The sequence below is a fragment of the Eleutherodactylus coqui genome, chromosome 1 (genome assembly GCF_035609145.1).
Source record: "Eleutherodactylus coqui strain aEleCoq1 chromosome 1, aEleCoq1.hap1, whole genome shotgun sequence".
Taxonomy (NCBI): Eukaryota; Metazoa; Chordata; class Amphibia; order Anura; family Eleutherodactylidae; genus Eleutherodactylus; species Eleutherodactylus coqui.
Window position 1 is genome coordinate 371,797,572 of NC_089837.1, and position 17,323 is coordinate 371,814,894.

Genomic DNA, 17,323 nt, shown 5'->3' on the forward strand with positions numbered 1-17,323 from the left:
CTTTACCATCCTCCAAGAGCTGGTTGGGGACTGCTCCAGAATGCCAAGTATTCTAGTTTGTTACAAAATGTCATAATTTTATCCAACATTCAGAACAAAAATAGTACAGGACCCCATTTAAAGTGAGCTTATCAGTACCTTAACCCTGTAAAATGCCTGATCATGCTCTATAAGAGACTTGGCAGCCGATTTAATCGTACCGCTGGGCATGGTTCTAGTATTGACACACAATTGGCCACCTGCTTTGACAATGAATATAGGGCTGATAATGGGGAGTACTAGATCTGTGCCCTGCAGAGATGACTGAGTATGCATTTTCATCAATACCACCTGTCGTGGGCAGATAATTTACCTGTGGGCTATACAATATGTGGGACAGCTCATCAATTTGGCGGTGACGTGGTGAACTGCCCCGTCGTCGCCTACGTTGGTTCCTGGCGAGCCTCCCCCCCCCCCCCCCAATTGTTGGAAGGGGGAAGTAGCTCTACGACAGCCCTATGCTGTCACACCAATGCCAACGTAGTCCCATCCCTGGTCAATCTTGGGTCATGGGAGCATTATCTCGGACTCCGATGTCGTGACATCGTCATGCATGGACGTAGGTCCTTGTGCGTCCGCAGGCCTTTGCACGACATCGTCCGATGCTGTCCACGGTCTGCTACCTAAGTGTGTTTGGCGGTCACGGTGTTTATTGCGCACATTTTGGAGACTGAGTGTTCATGTTGTCTCTTGACATTGCCCTTTTGCTGAGATTGTGCCTGGAGATAATGGGTGTTGATGAATACGATGCTGTTCATCTCCCTGCCCACAAGTCATCCTCGGACGCTGCCCACGTGTCCCAATGTAACTGAGCCACTCCACTCATGTAGGGGGAGTGTACCTGGGGCTATTTAAGGAGGGACATCCCATTCACTCTGTGGCTCTCCTTTTGGCACCATCTCGCCATCAGAGCTGGTGGTTCCGTTTGTTATTTTCTCTTCCTAACATCAGTTCACCATCAGGACTGATGTCTGTATCTGCTTATTTGGCATTAATTGCCTGATAATCTTGGCTAGTGCATCTCAGGGATATTCACCAGTTTCCAGCTGCCTTCTCCGATATATACAGGGCAATTGTGCCTCAGGTGTATATTGGTAACTCCAGGGTGTCAATTGAGATGATTGGGTCTCAGCCCTGAGTTTCTTAGACACATTAGGAGGCCTGTGTTTTCCTTATGGGTTACCCAATTGTGGGTTCATACGACTGAGGTTTGGCTTCACCTGAAACCAATTGCCACATGACTAACTACTGAGTGGTTCCATGATATTTTTACCACATTATGCTCTTGATGTTCTGTCCCTATGGCCAGAGAAACGCATTGAGCACTCTAAACATCTGAGCATTTTAAATTGAAAATCAGACTATTGAGACCGCTGTCATTTTCAGCAGAACACCCTATTATCATTATATGAAGCATTAAAGGTCTTTTTTTGAGCATCCAATATATCCACATACTATTGTAACATCAATCCAATAGTTTTGTAGAATACTGTTATGGCTGTACCTCTCCTTCATCCTCGGTATCCCACTGAGGGCCCTTGCTGGACACCGCTAAGGGTGCTACGTGGCTGCTAAACACATCGACAGCCTCTTGAGAGTTTATAATCAAGCATTCCTAACCTCATGACGACCACCAATATGCCTTTTGACAACCTGTATCGGCAGTCTGTGTATCGAGAGAGATCGCACGGCTATCTCCCTCCATACATCGCGGTTGCCATCTGTTTCCTACAGCTGACACTTGGCGCCAACAGCTCCGATCAGCCGTGTGGCTGATTGGAGCTGTTAACCCTTTAAATGCCGCTGTCCGTGAAACCGGCGGCCGATATATGCTTGTGTGAATAAGCCCTAAGGGTGCATTCACATGTCACGGATTTGCAGATTTTGGTGTGGATCTGCAGCAAATTTTACTCTTTAAATTTAATTCAAATGGAAGGAGTAAAATCTGCTGCAGATCTGCAGCAAATTGGCGACATGGGAATACACCCTAAGGTCTCATGTCCACGGGCGGATCGGATTTCGTATGCGGGAATCCGCAGTGGAATCCGAACCTGCCAGTGGCTGAGAACACTGCGTACCTGTCCGGGTCTTCTGCATACCTGTCCAGGTCTTCTATTTTCTTCACTGCGTATATGTGCAGTAGAGTTTTTTTGTTTTTTTTAAAACTCCTGCTTTTCCTTGTAATCTGCGGGCTGTCCGCAATGTCCATCACGGACGGGCTGCAGATCAGACGGCTTTCATTGACTTCAATGGAAGCAGTCCGTGTCAGAACCGCACTGAAATGCAGCATGCTGAAATTTTGTTTTCCAGACCGAAAGGTCCCCAAAACATACCTGCATGCTTCAATTCATGTGCAGACCCCATGCTTCCATATGGGAAGCTTTATTTGCGGGTCTCCCGCGCAGATTCTGCAAATCGGATTCGCATAGACATGTGGAATCCAGTGAAAATGACCAAGTTAATCTTCTCACATATTCCTTTGAGACATCAGAAGTAGGTGATCTTGAACATCACTGATTTCCACAAAGGAATGGTTGTATAAAGCCAAGGGCCAAGTAGTGTGCTAAGCATACTGGGGCATATTTTTAGTAACAGAAATCTCTATAAGGTCAGGCTTGCAAGGCCATAATTCGCGGTGTGCTACCCATCACCATGTACTATCTTGGCACGCCAAGATAGAACATGCTGCAATTTTTCTTGCATGTGAATTTGATTTAATTCGTGTTCGTGGCAACACCAACTCAATTGCTTGGGCAAACAAGACTCGTGAGGTTCTCTTTTGGTGTAAAAGGGACATTATTCTGTGCAGATGATATGCAGTGGGTGCCCCTTAATATTTCTGATGACCCTTTAAAAAGGTGTACTAATCCTCAATACTGCCTTATATAAGTATATTCTATTCTGCCCTTTCTACACATCTTGTTTCTCTCTCTCAGCCGTTTGGCGCACAGTCCTTCAGCAACCTCAGATCTTTTTCAAGCGCTCTGCTGTACACCCACAGAAACTCTGTGGCTCTATGTGCCATCTGTTTGATTGCTTGAGGCTTTATAATAGGCTCTTTGCTTGACAGGATAAAAACATGCAATTATATCATTTGTATTGCCTTGCCCTGGCTACCTATGTGATATACAGGTGCGTTCACATCTTGTGACTTGTGATTTAGTTTCCAGAATCCATTTCTCTCCTCGTTTAATAATATGTATAGGGCGGTATTGTTTTTCTATCACTGCACTGTAGTCTGCAGCAATCTGCTTAATCACACTTGCCATATGTGCACAATCAAAGAAATTGAAATCCCCAAATGAATTCATGTAGTGTCATTTTAATAACAGACTACTGAACTGTGTTCTATTATGTGCTTGCTTTTTGACTTTTTTGTGTTAATTGTGATTACATCTTTTTTTTTCAATTCTGGTGTGAATCTTCCAATAGAGGGAGTGACACCTACATTTTATGTTAACTAAAGACAGAGGAGGACTAGATCTGGGCAGCACGCGTGAATTGTAGTCTTATACATTTTTTTTTCATTATTGCTTTGGCTAGGTTTATTAATGTGTGGGCTTGTGGAATGTGTGTGTGCTGTGCAGATTTTCAAGCACTGAATCCTAATGGCTCTATCACTAATAAGCAAGCCGCAACATCCAACTTTGTCTGCTATACAGATAACATAGGGTCTCGCAGGCTATTTTTCTGTCATATACACACGTGTAATATACATGGATTGGGGAATCTAGCAAGGTACTAGTTCCACTTTTATGCTGTACAAGTTGCAATTTGTGCAAAAATGTCACTTTTCTAGCTTGAATACCACTTTTCTATGGTACGGTCTCCAGCAGTCTGAGAGATTTGCAACAATTTAGGCTAGTAACTGGTGAAAATTATAGCATAAATCTGCCCAGCTCATAGCGGGTATAGGCTTTCAGGTACACAGACAAGCTAACGATGTGCCTTAATTAATCGCTTCTTACTCCAACACACTTTATACTATATTAACACAGATGCATGAAACGTGTGTCCTAAAGGGGTTGGGTACTGGTGTATCTTGACGCCATCGGAGGTTAGGTGTTTGACAGGGCTTCCACGGACGAATCCCCCAGTCACACCCCTAGCTCCCGATTGGCGGAATACCCCAAGGTCCTACAAGGTGCTGCAATGCCACTCTTCTCCAGCCCTGTAAGCCGGCTATCTGTGACAGTCGCGGCGCTGTTGCCTCTCTGCATGCGGTACCTCTGTACTGCTCGTGCGCTGTTAGCCCGCTGGGTCTGACGTGTGTGACAGTCCCACCTCTGTAGCTTCCCTGCATGCGCTCCCTCAGTCTTACCCGGGCCAGTGCTCCCGCGCTGCTAGCCAGCTGGGTCTCACATTCTGTGCTGTGCTCCAGCTGTCAGCGGCCGCTGGCTCTCACAGTGTCTGTTGCTGGCGTTCCATGATGCCGGACCCGAGGTGAAGGTGACATATGTGCTGTGCTCCAGCTGTCAGCAGCCGCCGGCTCTCACAGTGTCTGTTGCCGCTGCTCTCAGCTTCCCGCTGCCGTCCAGCCGCCACCAGTAATGGCGTACACGCCGCTGTGGCCTCCCTGCTGGTGACCCTGCTCAGCACTTAGCGGAGCAACACATAGGGGGGTGCATCCTTCTGGAGGCACTTGCACATGGGCCTGCACGGCTGCATTGACCTGCAGCCAACTCCACTGTCCAGCCAATCAAATTCAGGGGGTGTCACCCCCTGTCATTCTTCACTCCACCAGGACTTCCTGGTGGTGTCAAGATACACCAGTACCAAGGGGTTGTCCAAGTTTTGGAAAACATGTCTGATTTCTTCCAAACACAATGGCACCCTTGTCCATAGGGTTGTATGCAGTATTGCAGCTAATCTCCATTGAAGTGAATGGGTGCTAAGCTGCAATACCAGACACAACCCACCGACAAGCGTGGCGCTGTGTTTGGAACAAAGGATGCAAATATGAAGATGTAACAATACCTCTGCAGCGCCATCTATTGGAAGGCAGCATTCCTGCAAGTCAATGTTAGACTTTTTAAACAAGACTTATAACAATGACTGGGAATTGTAAGCCAAAGCCAGAATAACCATGCACAGACAGCTGTTTCTAACCCTGGACAACCCCTTTAACAAATCTGGGCCATAGCATTATCTATTCTGAAAACGTGGTAGAAAGCTTTGGTACCTCATTAAGCAATGCTCCTTTCATCACAAATGAGAATGTTTGTGATACAAAAAGTGACAGGGGAGTGGGGCTTGGTAAATGGGACTTTCACACTGACCAACTTTTATTTCAGTGCAATGACTGCAGAAGGTTAGGAATGCTATCTTTTCACCTTAGGGAGATCACCTAGAAGGTGAGTGAGGAGACTTATAAGGCCATTCAAACTCCTCTGGGTAATATGCAAATAAGGGAGGTGGAACAATACCACTGCAGTGCCACCTATTGGAAGGCAGCATTCCTGCAAGTCAATGTTAAACTCTTTATGCAAGCCTTGTAACAATGACTGGGAATTTATTGCCAAGCCAGAATCCATACACAGACAGCTGTTTCCATATTATTGTTGCTGTATAGGGTTTCTTTAGGACTATCCCGTATGGCCCTACTTTTTTACATACTCCATGTAGCTATGTGGTACCCACATCACAGATGAGAACTGTGTAGATACTTGCATCTTATATTCGTACTGGATCATAAAACAAAGATGTACTTATCTGCATTGCTGGCAGAAAAAACGTTCGACACGCCAATAGCAGCCAGTTTCTAACTGATATTGAAAATCAAGACTAGAAATATTGTAGGTTACCACTAGCAACAACACTGCTCTCCATTAGGTTTTACAGGGACCTTCGGGTTGGACTCAGATGGTCAAACTTTGCTGCGAGACGCAGTAAGTCCGCAATAACATTGTGTACTTGTTGCGTACAACTAATCACCATGCACTATCTTGCCGTGCATATGCATGAATTATGTGCCAAGATAGAACATGCTGCCGTTTTCCTTGCACACGTATTTTGTGCAATTCATGAGAGTGACAACATGGCAGCCTATGGGAGAGCGATACAGCGCATTACATGTGCAAAACCCGCTGTCACAATGCGTGTTTTAGTATATCTTAAAGGGGTTGTCCCGCGGCAGCAAGTGGGTCTATACACTTCTGTATGGCCATATTAATGCACTTTGTAATGTACATTGTGCATTAATTATGAGCCATACAGAAGTTATAAGAAGTTTTTCACTTACCTGCTCCATTGCTAGCGTCCTCGTTCCCATGGAGCCGACTAATTTTCGCCGTCTAATGGCCAAATTAGCCGCGCTTGCGCAGTCCGGGTCTTCTTCTGTTCTCAATGGGGCTCCGTGTAGCTCCGCCCCATCACGTGCCGATTCCAGCCAATCAGGAGGCTGGAATCGGCAATGGACCGCACAGAAGCCCTGCGGTCCACGGAGGGAGAAGATGGCGGCGGCCATCTTCAGCCGGTAAGTAAGAAGTCACCGGAGCGCGGGGATTCAGGTAAGCGCTGTGTGGATTTTTCTTTAGGTCCCTGCATCGGGGTTGTCTCGCGCCGAACGGGGGGGGGGGGGTTGAAAAAAAAAAAAACCCGTTTCGGCGCGGGACAACCCCTTTAATTATAAATGGACTTGTCAGTATGGTGCTTCCGGTAAGTTTGACGAGATGTTTTATGTAAGTCATGCCTGCACTGATGACTGTTGATCAGATCGGAGGCCTGTGGCTTGCAAGCATTGGCACGGTAGAATATAATAATGATAATCTTTATTTGTATAGCGCCAACTTATTCCGCAGCACTTACATGGTTATATATGATAGTGGTGGTCACAGAAAAACTGGGTTTCTACCTGCATGCCTAGTGTATAGAAGTAAAGGGTATAGCGGATGAATCAAGCAGCGAAAAGTGAGAAAAAGCCCCTGGAGGATATTCCATAGAACAGATCATAGAGCTGTCAGATAAGCACCACATTGTAGGGAATGGTCCAACTTCAGCGGACTGTGTAATACGGGAACTCTTCTTTCACTGCCTCCCATACATCCCTGTGGTGGTGGTGTCACGTGTGTATCCCTAAATGATGTGTGCTGATTAGCATTGCACAAGGGGGGCTTTGCAGAAGACGAGAACAGAGTGGTTGAGCACTAGAGGGGGGGAGTGGCATTTTTTTCACACTGGCTTCAGCATTCAGCAAGTCTGGGTACAATCAAGAACAGAATGGCCATTTTCTAGCAAGGGATCCTGCATGACGTATGACTGTTCTCTGGCAGAAGTCTTGGAGGACCAGTAGGGAGAGCAGAATTGGAGCTGACAACTCTGCATCTTGGAGGAAGCTGTGATCTAGTGGAGTGCAGAACAGAAGCACTCAATCACTGCAGCTGTAAATAGGAGGCAGGGAAACAAATCCACAGCGCAGGAAGACACAAGAAAGTGTTTTGTTGGTGGGGGAATTAAAAGGCATTTTTGGTGTATGGGATGAAGCCAGCCATGGAAACTGCAGCAGAGGAAACGACAGAACAAAGCCAAGAAAGAAAAGGTACCCAGAGAGTTCTTGTGTTCGGTCTTTCACTGGCAGTCCAGTAGGCTTACCTCATCCTATGTGTCTGTGTTTTTCCCTAATCTTTTTTCCATAAGGCTCCTGCAAATAATGTGGATTGTTTGATTGCAGATAGCTCCGTAGAATGTTTAGGAAACAGTTTCCCCTGTGTAGTAAATAGAATTGCTACAAATTGCTATAGGAGTATGTTTGTATACAATATATCAAGTGTGGATGTTTCATTTGTAGTTTACACAAACAGACATGTTTTCTTAATTTTTTCTAATTTTTTAAAATCTTTATTATAAGGGGAATATATTCTAGATTTTTATATACAAAGTGTGCAAAATGTTTATCATGAAGCCTCTTCTCCTCCCCAGTCGTTGTTTTGATCCTCTCACTGTATAGCAGCAGTGTTAAAGGCTGTGTTCAGTTTTCGCAGCATTATTCCGGAGCCAGCTGAAGCATACATACAAGTAACAGCCCTTCTCAATAGTGAAGTGGTTTCTTAGCAACTCGAGGGATGTGTTGCCTTACTGATCCATAATGAAATAAATTGCGTTCTATCAACAATAAAGAATTTTTTTATTTCCAGGTGTCATTTTAATAATTAAAAAAAAGAGAATAACTCTAGGGATGATGTGCTGTAATTAAATAAATGGTGTCTGTATGAGGCAAAATATATAAGCACCGCTTGTTGTGTTTCTGCAGTGTTTTTTGTGATTTTCCCCCCCCCCCCCCCCTCTTTATTTTAATGCAAACCATAGTAATAGTTGAATTAAATTTTAAAAAAAAATTTTTTTGTGTAAAGGATTGAACAGATCCTAATTTTATGTATAGATGATGTTGTTGCTATGATGGTAAGACTGCTGATGGATTGGAAATGCATAATAACCTCTTTAATCCTCCATATTATCAGTAATCTGTAGTTGCCCACAGTGATGGTAAATTTCTGCATGATGTTTAATACAAATCTATAGAGTTCAGTTGCGTTCTGTATCTTTAAGCATTGGTATATGTTAGACCAGATAATGTATTGGGCTTTACAGTTTTTGATATGACAAATGATCTTTGATGAAAGCAATACTTGATGGACATTCAGGAGGAAAGCGTTGATGAAATGCGGAGTGAAGCATAGCAGCTGTTTGTTGGGTTCCAAGATACGAATTCTGTAGTTTATTGCTTACAGTCGGGACCAAAACCTTAGCAGAAGAAAATTGTTATGATGCCAATAGCCACTGTAACTAGATTATACAGTATCTCTTTTAATAAGGGTGTATGACAGTCATGAGTTCTGTATATCTTATTAAACTGACCTTTTCTGTAGCAAGTCTCCTTCCCTCCTCCCATACATGTGATAGTAGCTGTGTGTGCCTGTTGTGCTGGAAAATATGGGTTATACTGTACACTGGCTATTTCTTGGAAACCTAGCTTCCTCAAGGCATGCTTTATTCTAGTATGTTAGATCACTTGTCCCCATAGGCCAGCTGTACATCTCCCTGTTCACACGGATGTACAACCAATCCCTATACAACCGATCACTGAGCATTTTTATGCTAGCTGAAATCAACGATCAGCCAACAAATAACAATTTGCTTGGTTGTTGGCTGATCATTGGCATTTTTAGATGAACCGCTTGTCATGTGAACAAACCTTAAGAGAAAAGGCTGTGCCCACTAATTGGGGCATGTGAAACAACCTTATCTCCTAACAGGACTCCTAGGAGGGACAGTGAGAGTCCTGAGTATTCTCCCCCACCACACACACACACACACACACACACACACACACACACACACACACACACACACACGCACAAAGGGGAAGCTGTCTATCACTGTGTGTGGGTTGGGTACTAAGGACTCTTACTATCTTTCCTAGGAGTCCTATCAGGATTTACTTTGCTTATAACTTGAAAATCTTGATCCGAATCACATACCCCTATATATCATAGAGCTCAGCTTCTTTCACTTTGCCATGTGTATAGCTCTCGAAGCAGAAGAAATCGCTTGAGAGGTTAATTTTAGTAACATTTGTGATTGAAGTAGTTTCTAGCTGCTAATATGGGTTTTCTATTCAGAATTTTCATGGTAAATTGGAGATATGTTACTCCCATTGTATTGTGCCTGCTCATCATAGCATGCTTTGTTACATTATCCAAAAGTCTGCCCACTATGTTCTTAGATACTAGTGGAAACCACCATCGAAAGAAAAAAAGCGGAAACCTATTTGTATTACTTCAGTGCCTTTTTTGAACCAACCAGGAATTTATATCCATCATTCCACATCCATCCCATACCATGCAATCAATTGCAGTATAGACTTCACAGGAAGCAGTAGATGTGACCTGGTTGCTCCTAATATTTTGGTTGGGGCCACACACATAACTTTTTGCGCAAAGTTGTGTGCACTCTGTCTTTTTAATGTCTTTGTTTTATGATAATCACATGAAATTGCCAAGAAACTTGCATTTACACAAGATTTGATGCATTCCAGTGAACGATTCGTTTTCTAAATATTTTCTGGAAACACCTGCAGTATATCTGGAGCTTTACAAACTCCCCCAATACTCCCTATTCTGAGTGCAAGGGCAACTTGCTAGTGCTACATGCTGTCAAAATGTCCATTGTGTACAAACTGACCATGCTGGATCTATACATGTTGGTAGGCCACCACTCAAGCTTATTTGATATGGTCTTGAAATTCGACACAGCTTCATTGTCGCTAAAACCACCATTTTATGTGCTTTTTATGCTTCCAAAGTGGTGATAGAACTGGATGGTTTTGTTTGTTTTAAGTTAGAAAATTGCTGAAATTGTCACTGTAATTTTACGGATAGTCTTTTTAATCTAACTTTGTCATCATCCTCAAGAGAAGTTGGGAATTTAGCTGTAAAGTGCTAGACAGTATTATAATTCATTTGAAGTGCTGTTTCCTGAGGGCCAGTCACCAGTAAAGGTAGATGCCAAAAATAACAAGAATTTCTCTTTATATCCCAATATTCCAACAGAATCTTTTGATCTCCTTAGGCTTTAGTCTGGCTTCACCATCCAAATAGCATCAAAGCTTTGATGCTGTCCGGGCCTTTATTAGGACATTGGCAAAATGAACTCTTTCTCATGGATTGATCTCCATGAATGATATCTGTGTTTTAGACTACTTGCCCTTTATTTCTTTGATTATAATAGTGACCATAGAAAAGTTTCAATAAAAAAATCTCAGCCTTGTACTTCAAAAGATCCCCGGCGTTACCAGCGCATAACTTGTACTTGTTTGTTCCACAGAAATCCTTAAAGAAAAACGTAGCCGAACCAAATAACACATTTGGACACAAAGTTATATTGTGAGCATTAGGAAGTTTTCTTTTAATAAGTTTTTAAATCCTCCTAACCCAAAAACTCAATATTGAACACCTGTAATTATGGCTTTATTCTATTAGCAAGAATGTGACATTTATAATACTGATTTTTTAGTTTTAATTTTTTTTTCCTTTTAAATAATCCTACACCCAACACAATCGGCCCCCATGAGCACCCCAAGCCAGCTGGCAAAACACAGCCGATGGTGATTATTGTGAGGGGTGTTTGAGAACGTCTGAACGTTGGTCCAGACAATGGTTGATGAGAAGTTTGTCTGCCCTTCTTCTCCTCACGTTTTTATGAATGATTCTCTAGTAATACCACCAATCACAAACCTGATTCCCAGTTTATTTTATGTGATCACTAAACTTGAAAGCAAAGGAAGATGATAGCAGCCCTAGTAGAATGTGTGTATTTCTGTTAATTGCCTTGTACAGACCTCTTGAATTAAAGAACAGTATAACTAGATCTTGCTTGTGGATTTGTGGTTCTTTGTGGTCATTGGAACCCCATAGAAGTTCGATCATTTTAAATAAGTTTACTCAGAACTTTATTGCATATAAGTTGTCAACTATTGCTGGGATTCTAAAATTAAATCAACTAGTTGTGTTAAATGTCTACAGTGGAACTATTTTTGGTCTTCCACAAGTGTGAGGAATCAAACATTTAATATAATTGTAAATATTCATATTCGTTCTGGCTGTAATGGAAATGTTTGGATATGAAGAACTTTCCTGACTCTTTAGACATACTTGGTCTAAACACAATGGTCGTGGGGATAAACGGGCAATATGATCATGCTCGAACTAGATAGACCATTAGGCCTTTAATAGTCAGCAGCACCATGTTTCTATGATTCTAAAAGGAGATCCACATGGGCATGTTTAGAAAACTTCTGTATATCCTGTAGTTAATCTTACTGCAATCACTGCAAAGCCACTTTATTTGTTTCTTCTATCTTCCAAATTTTCTAACCATTATCAAATCTTAATTGATTTTCTTGTCCTACTCTCTAATACACTGTGTCATGTAGATTCTCATCTCTAGCAAAAGGAATGTTGATGTCTGTGGCTAACTTCCATTCAGTAGTTTTGCTAGAATAAGAATGTGGAATTGACTTTAAATATGCAGGAGAACACTGACTTTTTACCACCTAAAATTGGCAGTGAACAGCAGCAGACAAGAAATGGAAATTGGCAGGTACCACTGGATGTACGGGAGTTCAAGGCCACAGCAAGTGCCAACAATGAGCGGCAGTATGAGTCCCTTGGGTACTGGAGGTAAATAAAGAGATGGGATAGATTGAGTTCACATGCAGTGCAGCAGTCAATAGCTACTGCTGTTCACTAGTGTCTTTCTAGAATACATTTCGAGCTACATTTGTCTCTTACAGATGACTGATTCTTCTACTTATTGAATAGATGATATCACATGCAGTTTTCTAATCTAACCTTTTATAGTGCATATCATTTCAGCATTATCATCTGTTTGTGGGAACTTTATTTGTCCATTATTATGTGTTCCTGTTAAATCATGACTTGATGCTTCCTATTATTTCTGTGCAGACTAAGTACTTGGATAGATCCAGGCAGCATCTGGCTAAAACAGGTCATTGCAGGTTGGGATATGAGGATCACAGGTCGGCTTAGGTTGTGATATGATTGGAAAGCATCATAACAATATATGACCTGTTCAGCCAAGTTGTGGCTGTTCTGAATATCACGTTCTTAAAAGACTAGATCTACAAATTGAACGAATTACTATTATGACATTAGGATTATGGTTTATTTAGAGCCATAACGAGACCCTAAAAAATTGGTATCCATCATGAGCAAATCATGATACTTGTTGATAATGTGATTATTCATTGTTATGTATAAATAATTTAGATAATGTCAAACGTTCATTCCAGTTCATCAGGATATTTTTCTGTAAGGTGAAATCAGTCATCCTTTTAGAATTACTTTGCTGTGTGACCTTCATCACTGCTTGACATACAGAGAGCATAGCTCTGTTTTTGGTTCAACATAATATGCACCCCCCCCTCCGCCCCCCTTGTGGAGTGCACTAGTTTCCCAGCTTTGCATATGAAAAGTTCTTCTTGTCTAACTTCCTGAGAACCTCAAGAGACAATGGTGCTTGAGAACTTTCACAACCATGGAGTGGGGAGTGCTAAAGATGTCTCCCACCCCACCCCCCAAGAAGAGGCCCGAAAGACAACTAATGTGTGTACCTCAGCTTTCTATGCTTATCCCTAAACTAATGGGTTCCAAGTCCCTTGTCAAGCAACCAATAAAAGTGTAAAGCAGATATATAAACACAAATGAGAAAAAATATAAGCATCTGGCATCTGTTATCAAAAAAAAAATTAATGATCTGCTCCTGCTGGGACATATAACACTCAGACAACCAATGTTCTTTCATATACATTGCCAACCTGTGGGAAAGAGGAGAAGAGCCCTTTTACACTGGAGGATTATCATTCAAAAAGTCATTGGATCGTAAAAATGTAAACGATCATTTAGTGTAAACACAGCCAACGATTGGATGAATGACAATTTGTTTGCTTCTTGTTCTTTTTATGCAGGCATAAAAATAATAGTTGACTTGTTGCTGCATGTGAACAGCGATTGGTGTACAGTCGTTCATTCACTTGTACAGTGAATGTGAATGACCGAACGGCGAAATTGCAAACAATTTATTTGCCTGTATAAATTGGCTGAACGAGCGAACTCTGTTATCGTAACTTCTTAAAATCTGAATGGAGTTTAGCCAAGAAGGGCAAAACCTCAGTGGTCCAACAGATGTACTATAATTTCCACCAGAAGTTGACATAAACTATAGTGCAAATCTACTCCAGCTGATGGCTGGCATCGCTTTCGTTTTCCGATGCACAGATGGCCATAGGTGCACCACGTTTATTAAGAGGTGTGCAGCACCTAATACATTTTGGCACTTCTTATTCCAGTTCACTTCAGATTTAGACTGACATTAACCCTAATCTCGAGAAGAGATTCAACCTTTGTTTGCATTGCCTTATGGAAGCCTTTTCGTTATTGTCTGTATTTTTCCCTATTCTCCGAATAAATGAAATTTTAGATCTAGAGAGAATTATAGAGTGTGCTGTGGTTTGACCACTGACATGGCTTGAACGGAGTTGGCCTTTTACTTAGTGAAGCAATTAAATTCTACATCTCTGCCAGAACTCATAGGATGTTGCTCGGAAATGGAATTACCATACAGTGTCTATGATATGGGCAGATTGCTATAGGGAAAATACATGTACCCATTTCTGACAAATGCTGCTTGTCCCTCTGACAGTAAATGAGGTTCTTTAATAAGCTGTTCCCTTTAAAACAGACCTGCACAACCGACAGCCCACAAACCACATGTGGCCTGTCAGAAGATTTCTGGTGGCCCACTGACTGACATGACTATAATGTCAAGAGGATAGCCACTATTCTTTTTTTGACCTCTTTGTCCTATCACGCTAGCCACTGCTAGCGGTAAAGTCTATGCTTTTCCACTAGTCGCTGCCAGCGGTAGTGTCTAGCGTGAGATGACTGTGCAAGGTAAAGGACCTTTAGTGAATGATAGTCACATGACTGTGACTCAAGGCCCCAGAAGCTGGGCCGAATCTTTCAACCTGTCCTACACTATTTGAAGGCGTGTGTATAGGCAGCATTGCAGGGTAAAATGTTTTATCTGATTCTACTTGGGCTTTTTATTAGATCCCTAAGTGTATATATAGTGCAGCAGTGTGCACAATAATAGTTTTTCTAAAAAAAGACCCAAAACTTGCGTATACATTCTAGGTCTAAATAGCAGCGTGAATCAATTGAGGTCCATGCTCATATCTAGTTAGTAGCAGACAGAGCATCCTGGGGTTTGCAAAATAGTTTTTTTTTTAGCGACTCCCTTCCAAAGTTTGATGATTAAACTATCTGTGGCCCCAAGAGGTTTGCAGATTTCAATTTTGGCCCCTACCTACTGCCAAGTTGTGCAGGCCTGCTTTAAAGGTTTTCCTTCATCTTTGTCATATAAGCTACTGTGCTGAACATGTCGCCTCCTCTCGCCCTGCTGTCCATGTAAATCCGGACAGGCTGCATCGCTAAGGATGCTGTTGGTTATTGTGTAGATTTATTAAATTGCACTGATTCCCTTCATAATGTTGCCCCTTGTTTTCGCCGGCCCTCCTCCTGTGAACGTGTTACATTTGCAGCCAGGATCACAGGCAGCACTGAGCAAGTCGCTGGGCCGTTATTAACTTGTTTCTATGGTGACGGCTGCTCACAAGCCTGAGGACAAAAATGTTTTTATTCTGCTGTGGTGAACAAAAGGGTTCTGGTGATGCTTTGGACAAAATGGTCTTTGAAAGCAAGAGACATTGATGTGTTTGTACTATGTAGTTTATATTCAGGGTTATTTTCGACCTCTGCACCTCACAATTTTACATTTTTTTTCTCATTTTCTTCTCATAATGCCAGGCTGTTTTCTCATTTAGTCACATTTTATTCGAAAACGTATTTTTTTTTTTTAGGCAATGTGCATCTTTGAATTGTATCACACAAAGCAATTAGAAGGTATAAATTCACAGTGATGCACACAATACAAAAACACAGCACTACCTGCCACTTGCAATAAATGGGAACACAAATTGGCCATGTTTCTAGGACATTGGCCTCATAATGAACTCTAAGGATAGGTTTCCTTATGTCCGACAACTCGGCATGGTTGTCCCCTGGCACGGTACAAAGATGCCATTGGTAAACGGTTGTCTTCTACAGGATCATTTCTGGCATCCGGCACGTCAGTTGTGATGCCAGATGCTTCTCTACTCCGGACAGAAAAAGTCCGCATGCAGCGTTTTGTTCGACTGTTTTAGGCCACGGGTGCCAGACTGGTACACAAAAATGATCAGCTGTCTCGGGCATAAAACAACTGGCCAGGCACAACTGATATAAGAGCACCTAGACTAACTGGTTTATGCAAGCCGCAGTGTGCCTTTATAATGCTCATACTGTAACCTTCGCACATTTAAAGACAAAAATTTGGAAACCAATGAACATATGTATGCGTATATAATTTTCACATTTTATATTCTACTTGTGCATGTATGTTTGTATATACACCAATTGATTGATTTACAACATTAAAGTCACAGCACCGCCATATCTCAGAACAGCACATCTCATTGTGTTCCCAGTATGAAGTGGTTAGTAATTACAAAGAAAAGGTCCAAGGGTCATTAATGTGCATGGGGAGTGAAGTTTAGCCTGCCTGGTTCAGTCCAACACAATTCGATTCCATCCCACAGAAAAGCTAGATGTCATAGAAAGGTGTCAGAAAACAAGGTGTATCGGGCTACATCCTCCATCCACCCCTGAAACCGCCTACAATGGGCATGGGAGAACTGGATGCAAAGAGCAAAGAAAGAAGATGGCTTGGTTGGATAAATCGCCTTTCCTTTTTTTCCTCTTTGGGGATGGAAGATATGTTGCCTGGATGCATTATGATAAGAAGGCAAGGGCAGTGCTCATAATTCATTACAATGATATTCCTCACATTGCAGTGGCCTCTTTTAGCAGGATGACCCTACCACGCTGCAAAAAGTGTTGAAGAATGGTTAGAGTGGTTAAAAGCATTGAAGGTGTTGACTTGGCCTACAAGTTCCGAGGTCTCAATCCAATCGAGCATCTGTTGTAAATGCTGGAAAAAAAGTCTGATCGATGGAGTCCCCAACTCACAATTACAGGACTTAAAAGATGTTGCAGCTAACATCTTGGTGCAAAAAAAGCCCTGTAGAGAACTTGTGAAAGCTCTGCTCTCTTGAGACCTGGACATTTTGGTGGCACAAGGGGGACATACACAATACTAGGATATGTAAGGATCCGAGGGACTCCTGCTGCTAGGACACATCCGATCATGAGAATTTAGGTCAGTGTCCCCATTTAAATGAATTAATGGTTGAGCATGTAAAATGCCACACAAAGTCTGATGAAATGGCCCAGTAAAGCACTTGACTATTTTCAGAAGTCCCATACACTTTGAATGGAGCCACAGTGCACATACTCGAGCACCGCTTCATTCAAACGTAATTGGTGGGGTGCTAACTAGAGATGAGCGAACCTAATCGGCCACACCCCTTTTTCACCCGAGCGCCGAAGATTTTCGAGTACTTCTGTACTCGGGCGAAAAGATGTGGGGGGTTGCAGCGGGGAGTGGGGGGGAGAGGGAGAGAGAGAGGGCTCCCCCCTGTTCCCCGCTCCTACCCCCCGCTCCGCCACGCTTCCCCCCGCCCCCCCCGGAGCCCCCAGAATCTTTTCACTCGAGAACTGAAGTACTCGAAAATCGCAGTGCTTGATCGAGTAATTACTCGAAACGAGTA

The 17,323-nt window shown here is 42.6% G+C and overlaps 1 protein-coding gene across 6 annotated transcripts in view; it reads left to right on the forward strand.

The window, feature by feature from the left end:
* The window catches only part of GPM6B (glycoprotein M6B), a 127,769-nt gene that overhangs the window by 81,978 nt on the left and 28,468 nt on the right, over window positions 1–17,323 (forward strand). The window contains exons 1-2 of one of the 6 annotated variants that reach the window (XM_066578403.1): window positions 7,255–7,576; window positions 12,102–12,215. The exons of 1 other annotated variant lie outside the window; for it this stretch is intronic. In XM_066578403.1, coding sequence (XP_066434500.1) covers window positions 7,516–7,576; window positions 12,102–12,215 — 175 coding nt within the window. In that variant the 5' untranslated portion in view covers window positions 7,255–7,515. Of the gene's footprint in view, window positions 1–7,254; window positions 7,577–12,101; window positions 12,216–17,323 lie in introns of those variants that run through there. 4 more of the 6 variants (XM_066578420.1, XM_066578410.1, XM_066578429.1 and 1 more) reach the window with 4 other exon arrangements.